Consider the following 14,060-nt stretch of genomic DNA (forward strand, 5'->3'; position numbering starts at 1 on the left):
AATACTTATTTTCAATTATTTCCTTGATCAGAATTCCAAGTTCAAACATTATTGTGATTTTTTCCTATAATCGTTTCTGTATGCAATTGTCGCGTTGTGTTATACCAAACAGTACTCCAGAACTCTGCTCTCGCGGACGTTATTACAAATAGTAAATAAATAAATAATACATTGATGTATACTTTATCAAAATATTACACAGCAAAAAAAACTTCCATTTATCTATTGAACAATTGCATCGTAATCCGACGAGCATGTAAAGTACAATACTTGTGACATAAGTACGTAAGTGCTTTACATTGTAGAGCTATTATAGTGCGTAGCATGTGAACATGTATTTTAGCGCATTTCAAAACGCGCGCGTAAGAGTCATATTAGTATCAACTCTCCGAATACATTGAATTCATAAAATAAATATTGGTTTTGACCGTCGTGTCATATACAATCAGATAAATCCTATTAACTATCGAAGAACACGTTGACTGATTGTAAATCATGTTTAACGGACGTATCCGCGTCAACGAACGCAGTTATCGACACGATCAAATTAATACTACACTATAAATATATAAATAAATGTCACACCATGCACGAGACAAGGACCCACGAGTAATGAAACGGTCACGAACGCTAAAAATCGACCGATAATAGTAAATTCTTATTAGAAATGGTACACAATAGACAACGGCGTTGTCGTCGTCGCGCGGGCGAGTATAGAAAACGGTTGGAATTCGTTTTCGGTTAATCGACAAAGTAAATAATGATAAAAGTGTGCAGTACGTGTTTGGTGAAATAGTGAAATCTTCCCAGAGAGAAGGAGCATTGGTGCTTGTACGCCATGTGTTTGTGCGATTCACAAACGGACGAGATTAACGTTGCGAGTTCCCGGTCGGTACATGTTTACTCTGCGATATGTTTACACGCGTTGTAAAAAACACTGTTTATACACACCAGATCAGTGCGAAAGTTTCGCACATGTTCCAATACTATTTGATTAGACCGTAATACACTGTGCGAACATATTGTAACATTTGCCCGTGTTGCCATACGTTTTCTAGGTTGTGCAGACTGCAATGATGCAAAGGCAATTACGTTTCTCCGCTGTATATTGTTCTCGGCCACATCCGTTTCCGGTCGGACAGCTTATCCGTAAGCAAAATCTACAATTTTTCAATTTCACACGAATTCGCAACAATTGCGGTTCGCCAGTTTCTATGCGTGTGTATTTTTTTTTTTTTTTTTAATTATAATATTTATAGTAAACCGACTACTCAGTTCAGTTAAGTGTTATTTAAATTAAAAAAGTGTATATTTATGCGATTTCAAGATTTTTTGTTTTTATTGTTCCGACAGTTCCGAACCCGAATTAATATTTAAACGTAAACTATAAGTAAACATTATACGATTATATTATGTCGAAATCTTTAGATACGTTTTGTAACAAATGTGATACACTACGTTCGTATACACCTATAATTGTGACGATTTATCGATACCAACAAATTGACCAACAACTATACTCAATGTTAACAAGGTGATATTAATATATTTTTATTAACAAGCTTGCTTAGTAAATACAATATAGAGAAATTCAAACAATATTAAGTTTTTAATCTAAATTTGAAGTATAAATTTGTATTTTTTAATTATACTTAGAATCGAAGCATACTGAATTCGAACTTTCTATGAGATATTGGAAGAGTATTTGAAGTTTTCCAAACGTTTTAAATATAAACACGGGTGTAACTAATTTACTACAATGTTGATCAACGAGGTAACATGATTAGACTAGTCATCGCATTCACACACAAATACTCCTGGACAAACATCTGAATCATCAGTTTACCAAAAACCAATTTCACTCGAATTTATGCATTGTGGACACAGAAGTAAATTAAAATTAGGCAAAAGTGGATTGCAGATAAAATGAAAATTTCCAGGAATTAATTAATATTTCGTGCAGTCATCGAATGTACACGCGGTTCACGTGTGTACAACGGTGTTTGTTTATTTTTTTTTATGTAAAAAAATAAAATAACGTTATAATAGCGCTAGAAGAAAAAACATTTGAAGGTAAAACAAAAACGACGCGTAATATTATTATACTCTTACCGAGTGCTGTTGCAGTTTGTGAGGAAGTACACAAACACGTCAATTCGCATCGGGGCGGTTTTGAGCGACCGGCCGAAAAGGGATGCACCAGGAGGGTCCTGTTCGGGAGTCTGCGCGTCCGTCCGGATGGCGTATCGTTCGTTGATGGTCCGGTGTGGCGCCGAAAAGGGTACTCGTCGAACAGGCGGTACCGTAATGCGCTAAAAACAGTCACCGGACCGCGGTCGTCCGTGTTCGCGGTGCCGAACGTCGTTCGACGGGATACAACGGGGCCGACGGGCTCGCAGGACGTGCGCGCGTCAAGGTAACGAAATGAGCAGTAGGTCCGACGATTATAATCGACACTCGATCGGCCGTAAGTTTGCGCGTTACGCGGACGGTCACTGCGAACGTTAACGGCGACACTTGTGCCGCGAGAGCACTCCAGGACAAGCGGTACGAGGTTGGAAAGAAAAAAAAATTGAAAAACCAACACGACGCGTGTTTGCGGCGTGTTAGGTCTCGAACGGTAATGGATCGAAGCGGCGAACACGTCGGAGACACGATTCCGACGGTACAACAACAGTGGGCCGCGCGTCGCTACAGCAGCACGAGAATGGGTAGATCGCCGCCGCCGCCGTCCGGAGACTCCTCTCACCGCGATAACGCACCGTAACCACGCACAATGCTACGGCGGCACGAAGAAAACGTTTTCATTCTCCTTTAATGTTTAAATCGACTTCTATTAAAATATCGATCAGAAGTTACGCCGTGGACGCGCGCTTCTTTATACTTGGCACCAGCGATCATGTATTGGTTTTTCTTACATTTTTTTTTTTCTTTTTTTTCCGTTACGGGCTTTGGTCCACGGCATCAATGAGACACCGAACATTACTGCCGTCAGGTGTTTATAATTGTTTACGAATGTTTTTCCGCGAGAGTTACAAATCTTCGCAATATTAGTACTTGTTAAATTATTGTAAGTGTTTATATATCGTCGAAAGTTGAGGGATGACCGATCGCTGGGATAGGTCTGGGTTAAAAGATTCGGACAGATTAAATGGCACGCGCAATCAACTCCTTTACTTTACGAAAATGTTCCATTCAACCAGAATGTGTTTCATTGTGTTTGACAGGTTCTGGTACAAACAGGGAGATATTTCATCTTCGTGAGGTGCAGATGATGCGCGTGGGTGTGTGTGTCCTATCTTAGATACTTAATAGAGTTTTTCCGTTTTCTTGACCCCTTGGCCACATACCTTTGTGTGTAGTTTTTTTTTATCTAGTTTAATTTGGTTGACAATTCCCTTGGCCGATCGTTTTTTTAAACTGCTGGCATGACAAGGAAGGGATTTTATAAACGTTATTACTTAACGAATTGAATTGTAAAATTTTTAGTAACATTTAACTTAGAGAGCTTAACGGTTTTCCATTACGGTTAAATTATTTTAATTTATAATCACGTTTGTTCTAAACTTAAGTTTCATAAACCAGAGACAAAAATATTTTTATTTTTATTGTACATATTATTGTTTTTAATAAAATAAATTATATAACTGTAGAGTTGTACGCTCTATTCCTGGACTTCAATATAGATAAAACAATTACGTACATAAATATAGTTTTACATAAAATGTAATCAGTTGGAAAAAAAGTTACTCGTTTTAAACCAATTTGAGTTGTTTTTTTTCTATTTAACTTTCGACTTTAAAAGATAAATAACTTTTAACTTTAAACGTCACTTGAATGTCTCCATATTAACACGATTTACACGTGCTAAGGAAATTAGCTTACTTGGCCAGCCTTGTTGATTTATATTATTTTCGCTTGTACCGTGTGCTGAAAGTTTCTAGAGTTTTAATGACGAAGATAACGGCATCGCGTGTTTTGAATGTACGCATATTATTTAAACAGCGATTCGGCAGTCGGGAGTCACGGCGGAAAACGTGCGCGCAGAAATGCCGATTAATCTACACGGTTCCGACCTGTATTGTATACGTTAAAACAGCTGTTTACGTCTTGCAAACGGCAAAGTTTTGTATCGCAATTGTTGTGCACGCTCATGACAAACAACATTACGTGCCAATATTAAAATAATAATAAGCGCGTGCGCTCGGAGAAAACGTTGTTTTTAGATAAAAATCTTATCGAGAAAAAATCTACCAGGTCGGTAATATTATGTATTTACGTATATATGTATATACGTATACGGTTTGTGTCGTTATTACATAAAGTTTAATCCGTTGGTACATTAAACTATAATATGAACATGTGGCGATACCCGTTTGTGTACATTTAACCTTTTTTGCGACTCGTTTGCGTACACATGTACAACTCAACAATAGTTAGTTGTTGTTTTTAAAACAACATAGTTTAGAACTATAGCAAAAGATTTTACATTGTACATTTTTTATTAGTACATCTAAACAACATATCACCTGATTTTAAGACACAGAACTCGCTATACTTATAGTTTTCCTCTGTGCCTTTCAAAAACACTTGATATTTGAATATTAATATTACTACTTCTTCTTCTTTGTGGTTTTCGGCTTTCAAGACCATACCGTCCAGCAATTTTACCTCCAACTTTCTCTTTCTAACGATAATTCCTTTCAATCCTCTCCTGGCTTTAATTTTCCACGCCTTCTTTTATTCTGTTTTCCCATCTTAATATAGGGCATCCCAGCGGTCTTTTTCCTTGTTAAACCTTTTCTATCACTGTTCTCAGCAGCGATCCTTTTTTACGCCAAGCGTGTCCTGCCCAGATTAGTCGTCTCTTAGTGATGTCCTCCACAATACTCGGGTTTCGATTCTTTTAGTTCCCTATTTTTTTCGATTCTCCATTCCCCAGTATTGACATCTTTACATAAACCATACATTTTCCTAAATACTTTTCTTTCAAAAACAACTAATGAATTTTCGTCCGTCTTCCGTAACGTACATGTTTCCGACTCATAAGTTACTACTGGTTTTATTAATGTCCGGTATATCTGAATCTTTAAATTTGTTGAAAGTTTTCTGGATCGCAGTAACTTTGTCAGCCCAAAGTAACACTTGTTACCGGTTTGAATTCTCGCCTTCACTTCACTATTTATTTCGTTCTGTTGTGTTAACATGGCACCTAGATATTTGAACTGTTGTATTCTTTTAAACGTATGACCTTGAACTTCCAACCCACTATTTTGATTATTTAAAGGTACTTTTCTTTGGACCACCATATACTCCGTTTTTTCTGTGTTTATCTCTAGCCCAATACGTTCTGCATTTTCTATCAGTTTTTTTGATTGTCTTTTGAGTTGTAATAGTATTAATAATACAGTAAATAAAATTACTTAAGTACCAGTAACTCGTATCTCGATAACATCACATGTTCAACTAAACAATATTCATATAGTAGTGGTATGATAACTCAAAACGTAGTTATGTTTTTCATTGTACGCAAACGAATTGTCAGTTTTCAGGTAAAAAATTGTGTACTGTGCGCAAACAAGTATCACCGTGAACATGTACTCAACGCAGACGTAAATATTTTACATATTAACGTAAACAATAGAAAACAGATGTCGATACGTCATTCTGTACAGATGTAAAACTCGAAATCGATATTACGAAAAAAAAAAGAAAATAATATTACAATGCATAACTGCATCAAAAGGTCCCGAATAAATGAAACTGGTCTTTTCGATTTTCTTGCGGAAAATGTTTACAATCGAAAACTTCTTTGGCGTCAGTCCATTATCTAAATAATATAATTCATACTTATTGTATCTCCGATTTTGAATTACAAGTCTGATCCACATGCTGACATGATGACCACCTACTTATGTTACAAAATATTTTCAATGATCAAATTGCACCGCGTCAAAGACAATAATACTACAGTATATTTTATTTAATCGTTTATCAGAAAATTAATATTAATGAGAACAAATCGAAATATACCGTACAAATAATAATATAATTAGATTTTTATACCTGATTTAATAACTGATTTATTAGTAGCTGATAATATTATAACTGAACAAAGGTCATCAATGGTTTATAAAAATTAAAATTATAACTGTTATCTATTATTGACGACTGATATTTTTTATTGAATTTATTTTGGAAATTGATTGTAGTTATATTGTTCTCTTGAATAGAAAATAATTTTATAGTCAATTAAATAGTTCTCTGACGAATTAAAATGAAGATATAATATTATAATAGTACCTGAAATAAATGAAGAAGTACAATCTTTACAATTTAAATGTAATTAAAATTTTTGTAGTATTTGAGCAATAGGAATAGGAAAAATAAATCGAAATTTATTATGGTATGGAATAACTACATCTAAAATTTCTTAACTTAAGTAAACAGACTAGAATATAATCATCGACAATCATTAACACATATTTTAGTTTACAATACAAATTACGTAAAAATGTCTATTTTAATCTTACAACTTTAAGCATTTATATAGTGAGATCATCAAAAAGAATGATGTAGTAGTTCGTAGCCCATAGGTGGGTTATTACTTCATATATAGGATTACATTTGACTTCTAAGATTAAACCATTGTAAAATCCCAATGATTCTTTAAATACCTCATAATATATTTTGAAATTTGGACTTGCACTTTGTATTATACTTGCTTATTATTTAGCTACACTTTAAAATATTAAAGTCTTATAATCGACGATAAATTTTATACAATATTTTCAAACAAAATTAATTTTTTATATGATTTTTGTTGCTACCTATGTTTTATTTGTTTTATTTTATTATTTAACCGTATCTTCTCAGTACTGATTTTTATCAAATACCTATTCGTAAAAAAAAATCATTTAAAAAAGTGACACCTTTCTTATGGTATTCATTTGAATGAAGTTTCATAATTTATTATAATTTATTTGAATAATTTATTAAAAATAAAATGTTACATAACTACGAAGGTAGATAGTAAAATAAAATAATGTAATTATGTTTCACAGATTCACAATCCAAATTTTTTAATCATGTCAAAATTAAACATCAACAAAATATATGTATAATTTATTTATATAATAATAAAAAAAACACAATAGTATTTATTTAAAAAAATACTTGATACGCGAAAAATAAAATACACATTGTAAAATCGTTAAAGTATATGATTAAAATATAATGGCTTACGATAAAATATAACAATTTAATAAGGGCTACAAATATTATGGCGTAGTTACCAATCAGAGAAGGTTACAAGATGCGTTTGTCACCTTTAGCTCCCGGATGGATGAGTGTTCGGGATTTTAACTATCAATAATCATGTCTTCAGCATCAAATTTTAGGTGTGGACTCGTAAACAAAAATGTCATCGATTAACTAAAACACACCTACCATTATACCCAATGATCCAAACTGCCGTCATCGGAGATAATTGAGAATAATGAATAGCTATTAATTACAAGCGTACCTATTTTCTGTAATTATTGTATGTTCATAATAATATAGCAAATTGAACGACATTATTGAATGTTAATACATATTATAATATTTATATTTACGAAGAGTAAAAATAAAATATTAAGGTAAGCATTATAATTTGTATTGCTAAACTATGTATTCACGTTTACATTGGTATACAATACAATAATCAGGGATTATTACAGATGGTTGGTCAGACTTCAATATTCAACGAATAGTTTATATTAATACTTTGCTTAGCGGTAAGTTTTAAATCAAATTGAAACTGTCCTCAGTGTTGGTCGGCTCTGAACATTTGTACTTTGCTTGACAATCACCGTTTGCTCGTCCATCTTCAATGGCTTCTTGTAATTCGATCAACATTTTCTCGTATTTCGAGTCTAACGGGATCACACTGAAAATATTAAATTCTATTGTAAAAATACACTCAGGTAACGCGTCGTACTACTATGTATACTTGTCAATTTTTTGTTGTTTTTTTCGTATACTCATGCGTAATAATAATAATAATTTACTGGTAAATTTGCCAATAATTTTTCTACCGAAAAAATTAGCATGCGACACCTTAAATTAAACATTCTTAACTAGGTTATTAATAACATGGTTGTAGAAATAATATATAATATTTATTTACAACCATGATATTTATAATATTTATATATTTTTGATTTTATTGACATTGCAGTCTATGAACTATAACCATGCCTATGACAGTACTACGACTGTAGATACTAGTCACTATTATACTATATCAACTGTGGATAGTATCTATGAAACTATGTTTACTATAAAATATATTAAGTCGTATTAAATTAAGAATACCACGAATATCCTATTATCCAGTAAATAAGAAATATAAGCGTTGCAATAGCTAAGTTCATAAAAAAAAAGAAGTGAAAAATTTCTAGGGGTGTCCCTATAGTGACTTTACAAAAATTATCAAAATTTACTAAATGTACAGAATTTATGGTATATTTTCCTAAATTATTCTCGGTAAATTACCCAAAAAAAAAAAAAAAAATTAAAAACATTTAACATCTCTAAATAATAATAATAATAACATTACTTTTAAATTGGCACGCTTCGATGCAATCGTGAACAAGTCATATAGTTTGCGATTTCATAGAAACAATGATGCACGTTGCGTGTTCGATCGCGCACATTAGTATACAATTATTAATACAATTATAACGGCTGCATTACCCGTCCAACAACTTCGCCGTCTTCCAGACCATTTCGGCGCTTCTTAGGTAGCTCTCTGACCGGGCCGGTTGTTCGCAAGCTACGCGGTTCAAACAGTCATAGTGGCCTGACTCGTCCGCCACCATGTACCCGAGGAACAGCAGCATGTCCGTCTCGGTGAACAGGCTCTGCGACAGCGGTGCTCCTTCAGCCAACCCTTCCTTCCTGCCCTTTCCGCCGCCGACGCCTTGCATGTACGACGCACCCCATATCAGTCCTTTAAGTACCAGCATCAGTACGATGTTCGATAGGTTCAAACTGAGCAACTAGACAACAAAATACGACGACAGCTGTCATTAAACCGTTTATTCGGTGTACCGACGGATGTTGATAGTGCAATCGGTGAGGAGGGCGGATAAAAGTAAACGAACAGATTGAATAATAGACGTAGGCATAGAAGTCAAGTGTAAGAGGTCCAAGAATCGATTATCGTACTTGTAGATTTTGACATAAGTAAAAAACGTAAAAAACGTGAAAAAAAAATGAGTAAGACTAAAGTTTGCGCGTGTGTAGACGTTGAAAACACTGTCAGTGAACTTATCGTTATACGTATGGCATTATTTGTTACATGAACGAAAAACTTAACAGATTCATAAGTACCAAGGGAGTGGCCGAGATAATATTGGGAGGTAAGAATTATACATTTGAGACTTAATTAAAATTAGAACTTTATAATTGGTATAGAATTACAAACAGATCACACAGAATCATTGGACCTCTAAAACCACTCTCTCGGCACGCCCTTGATATCTATAAATCCACATTTCATGTAAAGTTGAAAATTGATTGAAGCAGATCCTTCCATCCAGAGAGATAGTTGCAAAATATGAACAATTTGTCTTGGTCCTGGATAAAACAAGCACACGTATTTACGAGTATGAGTTAATTATTCGCAAATAATATGTATAAACGTTATGTGGTAAGTAATATGAAATATTTTTAGTAATATAAATAACCAATAGAAATTTAAGGAGATTTATCGTCGTCTTCAGTCAACTACTAATTTTTTAACCCAATATGTATGCTTGCACATTTTTAAAAAAATATTGCTTTAAAGAGGACAGTGTAAAACGTGAATTTGATATTTCTGCGTTACGCACATTACCTGCATAAACATAAAACTTTATTTCATAATTATAAGAATGAATTGTGGCATAGCCATACAATACAATATTTTAATACGCCCTAAACGTTCCGCGTGAAGTGTTCGAAATTGTTGGGTTGGTGAGTAGGAAATTATACGCCCCATCGCAGCTGGTCTACACGGTTTTCGTTTGATACGGACTAAGACAATTTTCAGAGTGGAAACATTGTGAATAGGTTAATAATGGAAATAATGCATATATACATATATGTATATAGCTAACCAAAAGACGAAAAACATTTTATGATTGCTTCCATCAATGTTAAATGTAGAATTAAATTTGAAACATCTTCATGTTCACTAATCAAATAACGATTTACGTTTAAAATCAATTTGCATTTAAGTTAAATTAAATAACTTAAGGTTTAATTTTATCAGCATTCGATAAAACTCAATAATATTAGTTTGCTTTAATAAATTGTTCTTACATTCATAAAAATAATCAACAGTCTAATGATTTATAACACAATGTTTTCAGTTGATTAAAGCCCATGGATAGTCGATACACTAATATTTTATTCGTGTTATTATAAGTCTTAATCTAGTTATAATCGGAGTGATAAAAATAATTTAGTATAGAAATTAGCTACTTGAAAATTAGTTTTTGGTACAATACTTTTTATTAGTATTTAAGAATCTTTATTTTTATTTTAAGTATCTAATAACTGAAAATAAAAAAATTATACATTAAATATTTAATAACTCAAGTGTATCATATTTTATTTTAAGAAGTTATGCTTTTTCATAGTAGCTATGCAAGTTTTTCAGTATAATAGATCACTTGAAAAAAACAAACTGTAAATTTTTTAAAAAATAATTATAAAAACAGAACTAATTATTAATAACGACTACAAAACAAGATGACAATTGTAAGTATCTGACTTTTTTGAAAATTTATTTTCGCTTTTCACATTTTATTTTTCTACAGATAAGATAAATGTGTCTTTTTCGATTATATATGCTTACGTTACGTGATTTTCAGCCTGTTCACAATTTATGTCACAAATCTTGCGTAGAGATTAATTGCTCAATTATTATATTAGTTTACAAATTTAATAGGAAACCACTACATACGTTTATTTGACAGCCAGTAAAATCAAAATATAAGTTTAAAATAAACATCTAACTTAATACTTAATATATGGTTTAGAATCCAACACAGTAATAGAAAATAAAGAGTCATATTCATATTATTTGAATACATATTATTGTAATTATTATTATTTGAATTACATCCCTTAATAATAAACACATGTTGGGTAATAGCCGTAAATATAGTGCCTATGAATCAAATAATATTTATTATTATTGTATAAATGAGTGATTGGTGATTATATTTACGTGATGCGTGTTCGATGATGGTTTATAATTGTAATTAAATGTATATTTTATCGTTAGATGTAAATTAAACTGAAGCAAATCGTTAACCGTCGTCCAGTTTAATATAGTACAGGTTTTTTTTTTAATATTGTTAATGTTGCAATAAACTCGTCCACATATTTTTAGCAAGCCCGGATTATGTTAAGTAAGATATCCGAAAGTATAAACCTATTTCTTTTCATGGAATATTTTTTGTCAAAAAAAAAAATTCGTTGCTTTTTATCAGCGACTAATTTTAAAAGTATTGTACTTTTGTATCTTGGTGTCTTCATGATATTTTAATTATATTATTGATTGTTACAAAATTATCTTCAGAATACCCATAACCATCAAATAAGTTTTTTGAAAAAAGTCAAGTTTCTTTTGTTCTAAAAGGCTTTGATAAATTATTAATTCGAGCTTGCCTGTTAGTAGTTAAAAAATTTAAGTTCATACTTTGAAAAAATCACGTGTTGTTTAGCAATAAATATTATCAACAATCTTGAATAAGTCATTGTATGAAATCAAATATTGTAAGTTAACAAAAAAGTTGATAATATTATATTGTTATCATGCGTAGAAAACGATTGAAATTATCAAAAAAGTATAAGAAGAGTTAAGAAAAATAAAAATAATTAAATTGCTGTTTATTAAATTGAAAGTTGAAGTGAAAGTAAAACCGAAATTTTAGTCAGAAATAAGGTTCTCGAAAAGACTGTGGAGATGGGACTGGATGTGGGGTATCTGTATAAATTATAATGAAATACTAGCCAAAATGTCGGGCAGATCGCATAATCCAAGGCCCATCTTGAAAAATTCACAGGGGCCGGACAGGGTGGTCAAAGAAGACATTTTGCAGAAACCCTGGTTGAACCTCTTTTTTACACCCGGATTTATACAGTGCTGGTTCTAAATAATATACAACAATACGTTGCACACGCGTTATTCTTCAATTTACATAGTCCCTTTTATATATTATATATAATTTTACGTATACGCCTACGACAGATTAAGTTAAACCCTATTATTCTGTACTTGACTACTTGACGCTCCGGTCCGGCCGATCATCGACTTGGCGAAACCCGCGAATATCGACTCCATGTCCAATTCCCTCTGTTCCGCCGGTTTTTGGTCGGCCCCTTCATCCTCCACGTGATCATGACTGTCGATCGCATGTCCCGAAATGGATCGAGTCACCACTAACAGCATACACATGGATACGATCCCTATGGGGGACTGCATTTTATCCTGAACACCATTCATGAACGTGAGAACAATTGCGCTTAACGAAACATGTTGTATACAAAAGTACCGGTACTTACCGCAATACTGATTATATGTAGTCGTGATATGATGGTGTGTTCGTGTTGAGTATCGTACAAATATCGTGTTGACGGGATATCAGCTTCTTTGTCGTCTTCGTGGCACGTGAATGACGATCCCGGTCGGTCGGAGGGCCGATTTTGTAATGCCACCGGCCAGAGAAGTAAAAGCGTCGGATATTGTTCGTGCTTCGACAGCGTGTCTCAATTAAAGTTTCGAAAACACGTAACTCGTAAGATTTTCGTTTGTTTTCGCCGTCCGAGCACCGTATGTGTAACGGAAACACAATTTAGACAATGGATCGAAACGCATAACTATAATGGATCTGAATAATGTTCATGTTTTCCGCTTATGATCATGCATGCTTACCGAATCACTCCCTCGTGATGGTGTGCGATCCAAGATTTCTAACTACAAGAATAATTAAGTTCATGTCACAATAGAAGTCTTATACTTATAACATCGTTATACAACACATGTAACATATTGTCTCGAACGGAGAAAAATTGACGTACGTTACCCCAGCCCCCCAATTTTTAATTTTGCAATTTTTTTTTTTGCGGCAATAATTAGTGCTCAATTCCTGCCAATTCCTGCCATATTTTCAGAATTCCTGCTGTACCAATTTTTCCAGAAAGTCGAATTTTCTACGGGTGAGACTGGGTTAACGTTACCTCAGCTCCACCAACACTTTAAATTTAACTTATTTATATTCTATTACTTATTATATTTATTTTGGTTCATTACAATTTATAATCAATAATAATGACTCTTTATAAATAAAAACAACTGTACGAAAAACAGTTTTTATTAATACTATATGTATTTAACACGTTGGTATAGTCCGCCCAGAACCTACATTGCCACGTTAAAAATACGTACGGTCGACTATGGGTCATATACTCATATTATATTAAGCAACAATGGTTATTAATATTATTTTTATCGGATATTGCTGTCGCGAAATTTCGGGAAAAATAAATACCTACACTGTCACACTATATTACTAAATCGACTATATATAAATAATCCTAGGCTGTTGTTATAAAAATCTGTTTTTATTTACATTTAGTGGACATTCATTGACATTTTTTCAAAGTAGACTAATTAATAAAAGCTAAAAAATTGTCTAAAAATTCAAATGGATGTAGGTATATATGTCTATATATTTAATATTTAGATTAGGTATTTTGGAAGGGATAATATAACTTCTTCACCTATTATAGGGGTCGCAAATTTTTGGTGCCAATAGCCGTAAAAAAGATAAATCTGCCTCCGGTGGTAATTTATTATTCAGTTTTATAATATACAGTTTTAAACCGATTTCTATTAAAATCAAAATTGAATAGATAATTTGCCTATATTTCTCGCAATACTAAATACAAGTATAATACTTAAACCCCCTCTGATGTAATAGAATTATTATTGCTGTTTTATTTAATAACATTAAACTACA

At 32.7% G+C, this 14,060-nt stretch overlaps 2 protein-coding genes and 1 long non-coding RNA gene across 4 annotated transcripts in view; 1 reads left to right on the forward strand and 2 right to left on the reverse strand.

Moving 5' to 3' along the window:
- The window catches only part of LOC112693679, a 64,986-nt gene extending 62,786 nt beyond the window's left edge, over positions 1-2,200 (reverse strand). Inside the window, exon 1 of the mRNA XM_025568862.1 lies at positions 2,113-2,200. The gene's annotated coding sequence lies outside the window, so the exon portion shown is untranslated. The remainder of the gene's footprint in view (positions 1-2,112) is intronic.
- On the forward strand, positions 1,028-2,216 carry LOC112693681. Its single transcript, XR_003149505.1, has 3 exons — positions 1,028-1,534; positions 1,657-2,073; positions 2,128-2,216. It is a non-coding gene; the product is annotated as an uncharacterized LOC112693681 (long non-coding RNA).
- A 5,419-nt stretch (positions 2,217-7,635) lies between these two features.
- Positions 7,636-12,843, reverse strand: LOC112693651. 2 transcript variants are annotated; one of them, XM_025568820.1, is made up of 5 exons: positions 12,604-12,843; positions 12,317-12,529; positions 12,053-12,190; positions 8,740-9,044; positions 7,636-7,930 (listed from the first exon to the last, which is right to left on the reverse strand). In XM_025568820.1, the coding sequence occupies exons 2-5, from the start codon at positions 12,521-12,523 to the stop codon at positions 7,786-7,788; spliced, it is 795 nt and encodes a 264-aa protein (XP_025424605.1). In that variant the 5' UTR covers positions 12,524-12,529; positions 12,604-12,843; the 3' UTR covers positions 7,636-7,785. The 2 variants fall into 2 exon arrangements, with proteins under 2 accessions (XP_025424605.1, XP_025424606.1); XM_025568821.1 differs by lacking the exon at positions 12,053-12,190 and having other exon boundaries at positions 12,604-12,834.
- Between the last annotated feature and the right edge of the window lie 1,217 nt (positions 12,844-14,060).

The sequence above is a fragment of the Sipha flava genome, unplaced genomic scaffold (assembly GCF_003268045.1).
Source record: "Sipha flava isolate LNK unplaced genomic scaffold, YSA_version1 89_pilon_pilon, whole genome shotgun sequence".
NCBI lineage: Eukaryota > Metazoa > Arthropoda > Insecta > Hemiptera > Aphididae > Sipha > Sipha flava.